General features: G+C 49.4%; 1 protein-coding gene across 2 annotated transcripts; it reads left to right on the forward strand.

Moving 5' to 3' along the window:
• Positions 1-132: 132 nt before the first annotated feature.
• MFAP3 (microfibril associated protein 3) lies at positions 133-9,331 on the forward strand. 2 transcript variants are annotated; one of them, XM_049776074.1, is made up of 3 exons: positions 133-157; positions 3,501-3,835; positions 7,858-9,331. In XM_049776074.1, exons 2-3 carry the CDS (start codon positions 3,553-3,555, stop codon positions 8,634-8,636), a joined length of 1,062 nt encoding a protein of 353 aa, XP_049632031.1. In that variant the 5' UTR covers positions 133-157; positions 3,501-3,552; the 3' UTR covers positions 8,637-9,331. The 2 variants fall into 2 exon arrangements, with proteins under 2 accessions (XP_049632031.1, XP_049632030.1); XM_049776073.1 differs by lacking the exon at positions 133-157 and having other exon boundaries at positions 3,295-3,835.
• The last annotated feature ends 3,232 nt before the right edge of the window (positions 9,332-12,563 follow it).

Consider the following 12,563-nt stretch of genomic DNA (forward strand, 5'->3'; position numbering starts at 1 on the left):
CCGCCCGCCCGCCCGCCCGCTCCCTCGCGGCGCCTCCTCGCCCCGGAAGGGATCCCTCGGCCGCGCGGCGACCCGGAAGCGCTCCGCCTCGGCCCCGCCCCCGCCGCGCCGAGCACTTCCGGGTCAGGGCGCTCCCGGGAAGGGACGCGGCGCCGCGGTCGCTGGGTGAGTGAGTGACGGAGGGAGGGCCGGCGCCGCGGGGAGACTCTGCCCTCCCGCCCGCTCCCCGAACGGCCCCTCCAAGCGCAGCTCCAGGGCCGCAGACGCCGCGCCGGCCCGCTTCTCCCTCCGCGGCGGCGGCGGCGAGCGCCCCCGCCCGTCGCCCGGCTTTGTCTGCCTGCCGCCGCCTTGGTGTGCGGGCCCGGCCACGCCCCAGCCTCCCGCCCCGGAGCCGTCGGCCGGCTCTCGAGGCTCGGCCCCTGGGCGACTCCCGACGGGAAAGCGCAGCAGGGGGATCTGTGCCCCGGCACGCGAACCTCCCGCTCGCGCCGATCTGCTTTCGTGTTTGGGGCCCACAGATCGCCCCTGGCAGGCTCGCTCGGGGGACCCTATGCTTGCCTGCGAGGCAAATGCCCTGCCTCCGTGCTCTCTCTCCCGCCCCAGCTCCGAGCACCTTGACAAGGGGCAAAAACACTTGCTTTTCTTGGCAGGTGGATCTGCCAGCAGATACATACGCATGGGTGCCATTAGGTCCTTGGCGCATCTAACTTTGGGGAACAACATGAATGTCTCTATAAGTAGAGCAAAATTTACTATCATGAATGTCACTTTTCTCCCCACACTGAGTCTGCCAGAGCTCTTCAACAACCGTTTCCTCTGCCAGCCACAAGAATGGAAATCCTCCCCGTTTCTCCCTTACTCACTTCTGAGGAGAATGGAGATCCTTTAGAAATCTTACTTCTTTCAGAAGTTGACAGGAACAGCAACAGGCAATCTGTTAGGACTGATAGCTCAGACACTTTTTTGTTTCCTGGTCTTTGGGTCACACCTGGCAGCGCTCTTTTATTACAGACCATGATCTTACCACTGGGCTAGTGTTGGCTTGGGTGGTGGAGGGGCTGCCTTGGGCACTGGGCTCTTCTGAGATTGCTGTTGTCAAACTCATGTCAGTGGCACAGCAGCGCTGTTGCTGTCTGTGTATTCAAAGTAGAAGGGACCTAGAGAAGTCCGTGGAGGTAGGTCACTCACTGAAGTGGCCCATTGGAACTGGAACCCAACTGTTGGCCGCAGATCCTTCCTGGTGATCCTCTCTTTCTCAGAGTTGTGGGTGAGAGCTCTCACGGGAACCTGGTGGGTCAGAGTACCACTAGAGGTTGCTGCTGAGCAGGAAATGCTCTCTGAGCTGATAGTAACCAGAGGTTCTTCATTGAGTAGGGCTGGCAGGCAGCCAATCACCTTTTCTATTTTAAACAGCTCTCAAGGCGACTGATACTGTGCTTAGAGTCTTTCATATGCACGTTCTCTTGGACTAGCAGAAAATGAAGACTGGGGGTGTGGGGCGGATAGGCTTAGCTTCTGGGTGCCTTTTAACTTTAAGGCCTTAGATGAGTAGCAGTAGCTCTTTTTGACTCAGAAAGGCAGGAAGTACGGGGAGATGCAAGATGCTGTGGGCAATTGATTCCAGCTGTCTACCACGTTACAGAGAGCAATCTCATCTCATTAAATTTCTACTTTGCTTGACTTGATGTGCATGCACTTTGTTACGCAAAGGAGGAGTAAGAGCTTGTGGGTGTCCAGCTCCCAGGCAGGCTTACTGCCTGATGCTGAAGAAGCAGAGGCAGTCAGCCTTGGGGGGAGCAGTAGAAATAGTGTTGGGACACTGCTCAGCCACAACACCTCACTGTGGCACTGTGGCGCTTGGGCCAGGCTCCCACTTGAGCTTCTTGGATCCTGGAGGTGTTAGCACCCCCAATTCCCAGAGTGTGGCTGCTGACCTTGACTGCTTCCCACAAAATCAGGAGTTGGGCTCCACTCTGGCCAGCACACATGTGGCTAATCTTCACCTGGCCAGTAATACCTTGGTGTCCTCCCCAAAGTCATCTCTCCTATTCCCTGTTCCTGTCAAACTCCAATCCTGTGCACCTCTCTATTTTCCAAGGCTTCGTTCCCCACAGTGATAGCCTTTGACATCTGTCCTTGGTCTCTGGGACCCTCAGGCACACATTAGTATCTCTGTCTCCTGGAAGGCTGAGCACCCCAGAGGTAGAGCCAGTCCTTGTGGGCAGGAGATCAGAATTTGGGGGTGACTGTTAGAGGTTAGAGGTGACTCTCCCTTTCACCTAAATTCCCAGTGGGATCACAGGAGCCAATGTGGCGTCAGTGGAGCCGGTCAGTGGAGCCTGTCATTTCTAAAGCTCCTTCCTTCCCAGAATGCCCCTTCACTGCAGGAATTTTGCTGCTGGAAGGAAATGAAAATAAAACCAGATCACATCAATGGAAGATGATCATAATCACATAGACTCTTAGGCTGGGATATTATTTTGCCTTTTATTCATTATATCATTCTTTTTTTTTTTTTTTTTTTTTTTTTTTTTGGTTTTTGGGCCACACCCTGTGACGCTCAGGGGTTACTCCTGGCTATGCGCTCAGAAGTTGCTCCTGGCTTCTTGGGGGACCATATGGGATGCCGGGGGATCGAACCGAGGTCCGTCCTAGGCTAGTGCAGGCAAGGCAGGCACCTTACCTCCAGCGCCACCGCCCGGCCTTTCATTATATCATTCTTAAGTTTGGCATTGTTTCCTTTTATTTGCATTTCTTCTAACTAGACATTTAAAGAGTTCTTGCTAATTTTGCACTTTGAGCTAGAAATGGGTGATTTTACAAGCCATTAAGCCGTGTTTTGTCTTGTGATTATAAAGGAACTATTAAAGGAAAATTCTTTTGTCTCACATTCTTGCCTAAGAGGGAGGAGGTTCTGTGTTTTTGTACTCAATAACTATTTTTGTCTATGTCATAGTACAATTTTCTTATATTGATAGAGAGCTTACAAGCATCCTGCATTATTTCTATCTAAATCCTTAGATCCTTGAATCACTCCTTTTACTGTTTGTGGTCATGGTTTTGCTTGCCTTGGATTGAATGTCAGTGAACTAGCAGGCAGTTCTGGTGCGGGCTGGAATGAGGCTTTGCTGAGCCAACTACCTGAGCTTTCTGAGCTGCTGCTGCTGCTGAGTGAATCAGAGTGGACTAGAAAAATATTTGAGCTGGAACAAGCCAAAGGACAGAGAGCCTGGGTGGAATGCTGTTGCCAGTGATGATGTGTTGCAGCAGCTGGTCCGTGGGGAAGCAGTGAGCAGAGTCCAGTTTGGCTCAGCCCAGTGGGCCTCTCCCAATGTGTGGCTTCTGTGGCACTTCCATGACAGTCCCAAGCACCCTCATCACATTCAGATCTGCTTGCTTCTAGGATGTGGTGCTTTCTTTGGTTTTCCTGGCCCTTTCTTGGTTCAGCCTTGGTTTGCTTCTATGGGAGTAACACCTAACAATAAATTCCCTGTTTCTAGGACTGAAGCTCTGAATACACCGGATCCAAGCAAATTTTCTGCCTGTCTTTCCATGAAGCCCCATTGCTGCCTCTTCTCATTGGTGGTGAGTGCCGTTGTGCCAGCCGCTTTGGTTTTGGAAGATGCGGACTTTGATCAGATAGCACAACTGGGAGTCAATCAAAGTTCTACCAATGCGTCCTTCACCCCGAACTTTGCAGGATCCCCCTCGGGGGATGTTGTCATAGCCAAGGAGGGAACCACTGTATCAATGGAATGTCTTCTCACAGTCAGCCACTGGGAAGATGTCCGCTGGTACAACTCCAAGGGACAGCGACTGGATGACAGAGGCAGAGGTAAATCCATCCGCTTTATTCCTGGTGTTTCTTTCTGCTTTGGTCTATGCATAGTCTACAGGAAATACCAGTGATGATACCAGGATAAATGTGGAGAATTAGGAAAATCCTCGAGTGTATGTCAGGAATAACAGAGTAATTATATTAATTTATCCAGAATAAGAGGCAGGGGTAAGCTAAAGAGTAGTTCTTCATTTAAGAAGGGATCACGAGCTCTTGTTCCACTGCCTGGTGAATTCGTTTCTTTCTTCCCGAGAGACTGTGCCGGCCACTCCTACCCAAACCCCCACCTGTGCTGGGGCTGGTGGCGCCACAAGAAAGGGTTGGGCTACAGCCAGTCTATCATAGACTGAAGCTTCACTGAGAATTGAATTTCTAAAAATGTCAGGAAAGCTAGGATTTTTTTAGGGTGATTGTAGTCTGTGTCTGAATGTTTTTAGTGCCTTTGAGGGAGCGGCTCCAGAAATTCTTCCGACTCTTTTTCTTTTTCCTCATTAATTAAAAACCATTAAGTTAGGGGCCTGTGGGCCGGGCGGTGGTGCTAGAGGTAAGGTGCCTGCCTTGCCTGCACTAGCCTAGGACGGACCGCGGTTCGATCCCCCGGCGTCCCATATGGTCCCCCAAGCCAGGAGCGACTTCTGAGCGCATAGCCAGGAGTAACCCCTGAGCGTCACCGGGTGTGGCCCAAAAAAACCAAAAAAAAAAAAAAAAAGTTAGGGGCCTGAGTGGTGGCACAGTGGTAGGGCCTTTGCCTTGCACATGGCTGACCCAGGATGGACTGCGGTTTGATCCCTGGATGTCCCATATGGTCCCCCAAGCCAGGAGTGATTTCTTTTCTTTTTTGGGGGGGGGGGCACACCCGGCGGTGCTCAGAGGTTACTCCTGGCTCTCTGCTCAGATATTGCTCCTGGCAGGCTCGGGGGACTATATGGGATGCCAGGTTTTGAACCACCATTGGTCCTGGGTCGGCTGCTTGCAAGGCAGATGCCCTATGCCCTAATGCTGTGCTATCTCTCTGGGCCCCCCCCCCCCCCCAAGAGCGATTTCTGAGTGCATAGCCAGGAATAACCCCTGAACGTCACTGGGTATGAACCAAAAAAAAAAATTCCAACTTACCAACCCAGAAATAACATTATTTTCTTTGGGGGGGGGGGGTTTGGGCCACACCCGGCATTGCTCAGGGGTTACTCCTGGCTGTCTGCTCAGAAATAGCTCCTGGCAGGCACGAGGGACCATATGGGACACTGGGATTCGAACCAACCACCTTTGATCCTGGATCGGCTGCTTGCAAGGCAAACGCCGCTGTGCTATCTCTCCAGGCCAGAAATAACATTATTTTGTATTTCTCAAACCTATCTTTCTGGACCAAGGTGATACTATAGCAGATAGAGTGTTTGCCTTGCACATGACTGACCCAGGTTGACCCCCAACATCCCATATGGTCCTTCTAGCACTGCTAAGAATAAATCTGAGTACAGAGCTAGGAGTAAGCCCCTAGCATCACTGGGTGTGACCCAAACCCCCTCTTGCATCTCAAGAAACCAAATCTTTCTAGTCTATGAAAATATAGAGTTGTTTTTTTTTTTTTTTTTATTTGTTTTGGGTCACACCCAGCAGCACTCAGAGATCATACCCAGATTGGCTTCATAAAGGCAAGTATACTAACCATTGTACTATTACACCAGCCCCCAGATGACTTTTTTGTTTTGTTTTTCATTTTTGAACCACACCCAGCAGCACTCAGGGGTTACTCCTGGCTGTGTGCTCAGAAATTGCTTCTGGTTCAGGAGACCATATGGGATGCCGGGATTCAAACCACCCTCTGACCTGGGTTGGCTGCATGCAAGGCAAATGCCCTACTGCTGTGCTATCTCTCCATTCCCGAAAATATAGAATTATGTAGACATATACATGCAGTAACCTTTGCTTTTAAAATTTGGGGGTGGGGTGCGGAGCGATAGCACAATTATAGGGCATTTGTCCTGCACGTGGGCAACACAGAATGGATCCCGATTCAATTCCCGGCATCCTGGCATCCCATACAGTCCCCTGAGCCTGCCAGGAGCAATTTCTGAGCGCAGAAGCCAGGAGTAACCCCTGAGCACTGCCAGGTGTGACCCAAAAAACAAAACAAAAGTTAGGGGTTGGAGCAATAGCACAGAGATAGGGTGTTTACCTTGCACACGGCCGACTCGGGACAGACCCGGGTTTAATTCCTGACATCCTATATGGTCCCCTGAGCCTGCCAGGAGTGATTTCTGAGCACAAAGCCAGGAGTAACCCTTGAGTGCTGCTGGATATAGCCCAAAAATGAAAAACCAAACAAAAAAGTCATTTGGCGGCTGGCATAGTACAATGGTTAGAACACTTGCCTGTATGCAACCAATCTGAGTATGATCTCCAGTACTCTATATAGTTCTCCAGGCCACAAGGAGTGATCCCTGAGTATAGAACCTGTAGTAAGTCCTGAGCACCAATGGATGTGCCCTTCCCCCCTACCCCCCAAAATTAGTCATTCAGGGAGCTGGAGAGTTTGGACAGCAGATATATCACTTGCCGGGGCTGGAGAGATAGCATGGAGGTAAGGTATTTGCCTTTCATGCAGTAGGTCATTGGTTCGAATCCCGGCATCCCATTTGGTCCCCCGTGACTGCCAGGAGCAATTTCTGAGCATGGAGCCAGGAGTAACCCCTGAGCACTGCCGGGTGTGACCCCAAAACCACACACACAGAAAAAAAAAAGATATATCACTTGCCTTACATGCAACTGACCTGAATTTGATCCTTGGAACAATATAAGATCCCCCACCAGGAGTGAACCCTGAGCAGAGCTGGGTGTGGCTCAAATACCCACCCACCCTGCCCCCAAAATTTAGTCTTTTTTTTTTTTTTTTTATGCAAAAATAGCCATACTTGTCTCATAAGGCTTGTATGTTGCAGTGAAAAGGTACTTGTGCCCATCATCAGTTTCAGACACCATAGCCTGATTCTCTTCTTTGTTCCAGGCTGTTTAATGTCTGGCTCCTCACAGGCAGGCTCTCCTTTCTGACACAGTTGAGTAAGATTGTAAATTGTAAACCCACACAGGTAAAGTAGTCCCTAGAAGTTAGGAGAGTGACAGGGCTGTGGCATGTTATAGTGCTGTCCTTCATGGTTTTGTGTGTGTGTGTGTCCTTCATGGTTTTGTTTGTTTGTTTGTTTTGTGGTTTTTGGGTCACACTCGGCAGTGCTCAGGGATTATTCCTGGCTCCAGGCTCAGAAATTGCTCCTGGCAGGCATGGGGGACCATATGGGGCGTCGGGATTCGAACCGATGACCTCCTGCATGAAAGGCAAATGCCTTACCTCCTTGCTATCTCTCCGGCCCCTCCTTCATGATTTTGTGTGTGTGTGTGTGTGTGTGTGTGTGGTTTTTTTTGGTCACACCCGGCAGTACTCAGGGGTTATTCCTGGCTCCAGGCTTAGAAATTGCTCCTGCAAAAAAATAAAAATAAAAAAATAAAAAAAAATGGGCCTGGAGAGATAGCACAGCGGTGTTTGCCTTGCAAGCAGCCAATCCAGGACCAAAGGTGGTTGGTTCGAATCCCGGTGTCCCATGTGGCCCCTGTGCCTGCCAGGAGCTATTTCTGAGCAGACAGCCAGGAGTAACTCCTGAGCAATGCTGGGTGTGGCCCAAAAACCAAAAAAAAAAAAAAAGGGGGCCGGGCGGTGCCTGCCTTGCCTGCGCTAGCCTAGGACGGACCGCGGTTCGATCCCCCGGCGTCCCATATGGTCCCCCAAGCCAGGAGTGACCTCTGAGCGCATAGCCAGGAGTAACCCCTGAGCGTCACCGGGTGTGGCCCAAAAACCAAAAAAAAAAAAAAAAAAAAAAAGAAATTGCTCCTGGCAGGCATGGGGGACCATATGGGATGCCAGGATTCGAACCGATGACCTCCTGCATGAAAGGCAAACGCCTTACCTCCATGCTATCTGTCCGGCCCCTGTCCTTCATGTTTTTGTTTCTTTGTCTCTGTTGGACCATCAGGTGGAAAGTGGTTGGTTTCCGATAACTTGCTGAATATCACCAGTGTCGCATTTGAGGACCGCGGGCTCTATACTTGTTTCGTCACCTCTCCAGCTCGTGCTTCCTACTCTGTCACCCTGCGTGTGGTCTTCACCTCAGGGGACATGAGTATCTACTACATGGTCGTCTGCCTTGTCGCCTTCACCATCACGCTTATCTTGAATATCACCCGCCTGTGCATGATGAGCAGCCATCTTCGCAAGACCGAGAAGGCCATCAATGAGTTCTTCCGCACAGAAGGGGCTGAGAAGCTCCAGAAGGCCTTTGAGATCGCCAAGCGCATCCCTATCATCACCTCTGCCAAGACCCTGGAACTCGCCAAAGTCACGCAGTTTAAGACCATGGAGTTCGCACGATACATAGAAGAACTAGCCCGCAGTGTCCCTCTGCCACCACTTATCCTCAACTGCCGGGCCTTTGTGGAGGAGATGTTTGAGGCTGTGCGCATAGATGACCCCGATGAGCGGGGAGAGAGGATCCAGGACAGGCAAGGAGGCATCTACATTATTAGCCCAGAGGTGGGCCGTAGTGAGTCTCCAGGAGGAGACTCAGATGATGGGTCCCTGAGTGAGACAGGCCAGGAAATTGCAGTTCAGGTCTCAGTCCACCTCCAGTCTGAGACTAAGAGCCTTGAGACAGACTCCCAGAACAGTGGTCACTTCAGCCCTCCTGATGACACAGCATCAGTGGAGCCAGGCTTCCTCTGCAGGGATGACCGCTATGCCACCTGCCCACTCTGAGCTCTCTTGGGACCTCAAAGGCAGCTCACCAGCAGCAGCCTGGCTTTGTGCAGGAAGTAACAGCTTTTACCACCATGTTTGTCTTTGCCTCTGACTTCTCTAAAGCACTTCCTTCTGTCAGAGGATGAATATTGCCAAAATAGGTTGCATCCGAATCAACCTTCTTCTTTGACGTTCCCAGTCAGTTTCTTCCAGCTGGCCTGGGTGATTGGACTGAGATTTGAAGGTCTCCTGGAGAAAAGACCCTTACAAGGGTTCATAGTCACCTTCCTATCCCTGTTCCTCTGAGGGAAGTGCTGTCACTTTGTCTTGGAGCTCAGTTTCCCACTAATGGGTGATTTCCTACTTGTGCTCCACTCTAAGCCCTTTCCTGGGCTTTTTATCTCTCCCTCTTTGTGGGGAGGTACTAGTCAAGATTTCTGTATGATTTGATTCCAGCTGGGCCACATAGATGGAAATTTCCAGGCATTTTGCTCTGGACATACACCTGGCAATACTAACCTGTCTTTTGCATGTGGGCCATGTCTGCTTTTACAGAGATCAGGGCTTGGTGCTTGTTCTTCAACTACTTTCCAAATGTTCCTTTTGGGGGTTGCATCCTCTTTTTGTAATTTAGCACAGTGTCATAGAGCTCACCGAGCCAGGGGTGATATCCAGCATATCTCTTATCTAGACTCGAGCTATAAGAATGATGTTTGTTGGGGCCGGGAAGGTGGCGCTAGATGTAAGGTGTCTTCCTTGCAAGCGCTAGCATAGGACGGACCGTGGTTTGATCCCCCCGGCGTCCCATATAGTCCCCCCAAGCCAGGGGCAATTTCTGAGCGCATAGCCAGGAGTAACCTCTGAGCATCAAACAGGTGTGGCCCAAACACAAAAAAAAAAAAAAAAAAAAAAAGAATGATGTTTGGGGGCCGGGCGGTGGCGCTCGAGGTAAGGTGCCTGCCTTACCTTCGCTAGCCTAGGAGACGGACCGCGGTTCGATCCCCCGGCGCCCCATATGGTCCCCCAAGCCAGGAGCGACTTCTGAGCGCATAGCCAGGAGTAACCCCTGAGCGTCACCGGGTGTGGCCCAAAAACCAAAAAAAAAAAAAAAAAAAAAAAAAAAAAGAATGATGTTTGTTGTTTTTTTTGTCACATCATCTAGGAAATCCTGGGTTTTGCCATTTCTGTTAATAGATTTCTCAGGTATTTTCTTTCTGAGCTCTGGGCCCTGCTAGAGAGTATGTGTTTGAGAGCCTGTTCCAGGGGGAGCCAGAGCTGAGTGCCAACACATGTGCCCCCAATGATTTTTTATGGGGCACTGCAGCGTGTAACCTGCTTGACTGAGTGTGTTTGTTGAGTATCTGGTTTTCTAAGTGAGGGTTGTTTCTGTGGCCTTCCGAAACACTGATCTGATGGTAGTGTTTGGGGTACTCTTGCATCATGGACATGAATGTATAAAGGATGTAATAGATATGCAGAGGGAGAGGAACCATGTATCGTGTCATCTGATTCTGCTCCTTGGGATGGACACTTGGACTGGTCTTTCCTGGTCTCTCTTGGCTGGCTGAGTGCTGGGGCTGTCATTGCTCTCCAGAGCAATGTCATTATGTGCTGGGGCTGTCATTGCTCTCCAGATTGGCTTCAGTTGTCAAAAGCTTTGGTATCAGATTATCTGGAGAACTCAGCAGCAGAGCTCCATTTGGTGCTGTACTTTCATCATGTGACCTCATTGTCGAAGCATTACTTACACTAGAGGTAACAGGGAGAGATGCTCAGAGAGGATTTTAAGGTTTTACATGGAGGAAGACAAGAGATGCAAAGCATTGCCAGGAAGAACTCATGCTTGCCTGTGTCCAGCTTCTCAGATGCCGTTCGTCTTGGGTGGCATGAATGAGCTGACACCTGGCTTTCTCAAAGGCCACGAGTACAGAGAAGGTAATGCTGCTTTTCTGTCTCGGGCTGTCTCCATGGAAACCTTCAGAGCCAAACAAAAGCTAATCATTTAGCCAAAGCTTGCCTTGGCTCATAGACCTGTATTTCTTTAAGGAAAACTATTTTTGTACACTTGGCTAGGAGAGAGCAAAGGCTCTTGAACATTATAGAATTATTATGGACCACAGAATTCTTTTTCCTGACCCAGAATGTCTCTGTTGAAAAGTTAAATCTTGGGACCAGAGCAGTGGTACAGTGGGGAAAGTGCTGACCTTACGTAAGATGCTGCCAACCCAGGTTCTGTCTCCAACATCTCCTGATACTCACAGCCTGCCAGGAGTGATGTCTTAGTGCAGAGTCAGGAGTAAGCCCTGAGCGCAGCTGGGGGTGGCCCAAAACAAACAAAAAACTAAAGAAAGAAAAGTTCAATCTTACATCTCTTTTCTGAGGTCTGCTGCTGAATGTCTCCGCTCTCAGCGCAGGACCTGCCACTTCCAGAGAGTGGGTTTTCTCTGCATGTTCTCAGAATGGGCTTTAATATTTGGAGTTTTAGAGTGCACATGAGTACTGACCAAAGTCCCAGAGAGAAGTAATACCAAATTATATACATGATAAATAGAGGCTATCTTGGATAATTCATTTGAAAACATAATGAGCATCACCCAGTGTGGCCCAAAAAGGAAAAAAAATTTTTTAATTAGGTGAAATATCATCAGCATTGGTGTTACTTTTTTGGAATTAATTTTCAAGAGAAATAAAACTACTTACTAATATTTTTTGATGTAATATTTTTTTATACACAATGAGTAGTCTCATGATACCTTTTATTTTCAGTTTTGGGCCACACCTGGTGGTGCTTAAGGTTTACTCCTGACTCTGCATTCAGGAATCACTCCTGGTGGGCTCAGAGGACCATTGGGTTATTGGGGGTCGAACCCAGGTTGGCTACCTGCTGTGCTATCACTCCGGCTCTAGATATCCTTTTTGTAATCTTTGCACCTTCCTGCCCCTCTCATACATTTTTCTAAACTTCTTAGCTTTTAGAACTTAAACTACAGTCTTAAAAGTCTTTTTACTATAAATGTGGTTTAATATCCTTTTTGTCAGCATTCTATGGTGAGTGAAAGTGCTTTTTATTTAACCAATTGTATTTAAATATTTGTCATTTCATTTGAACATTTTGTATTGTGATTTAATGAACTTTACTGTCATCATTAAATGAAATGCTGTCTTTGAAATAAATATTTCGAGAATTACACTTAAGTATTTTTTACAGATTTCTTAGCAGCTCAATCCAGACAGATCTTTTGGGGTTTTTTTTTTTTGTTTGTTTGTTTGTTTTTTGTTTTTTTGGGCCACACCCATTTGATGCTCAGGGGTTACTCCTGGCTAAGCACTCAGAAATTGCCCCTGGCTTTGGAAGTACCATATGGGACACCGGGGGATCGAACTGTGGTCCTGATCCTTGGCTAGTGCTTGCAAGGCAGACACCTTACCTCTAGCGCCACCTCGCCGGCCCCCAGACAGACCTTTTGAATTGACACCCAGTCAAGTTGAAGGCTGTCTGGCCTGTCTACACAGTGATCTTTGCTGTGGCTTTAAATTCTTGCTCAGGTTCGATGACATATGTCTCCTAAGCTGTGAGATGGCTAGTCTGCGATGCTTTTGATGGCCTCATGGTTTCTGGCCCCAAACAGTGTGTCATTTTAGGCCTTCCTACTGTTTCATCCACCAGCATCATGGACTCCTGGTTGCAGGTGTTGTCAAGGAGTCGTGGGCCCATTCCTGGTGATGCTCAGACTACCACCCTGACAGTTTAGTGCTCAGGCCCTGCCGAGGGTGCCTGAACATTCTGGTGGTGCTTAGGCACCTCGAAGGCCACTCTTGGCAGTGCCTGGCATGTGGCTGGTGTCCAGCCAGGATTGGCGCTTATGAGGCCCACCCTGACGGACTTGCCATCTCTCACCTCTCCATCCTTTCTGCTAGGCCTTTCCATCCCTCGCACCCCAGAGC

Source organism: Suncus etruscus, chromosome 6 (genome assembly GCF_024139225.1).
Source record: "Suncus etruscus isolate mSunEtr1 chromosome 6, mSunEtr1.pri.cur, whole genome shotgun sequence".
NCBI classification, from domain to species: Eukaryota; Metazoa; Chordata; class Mammalia; order Eulipotyphla; family Soricidae; genus Suncus; species Suncus etruscus.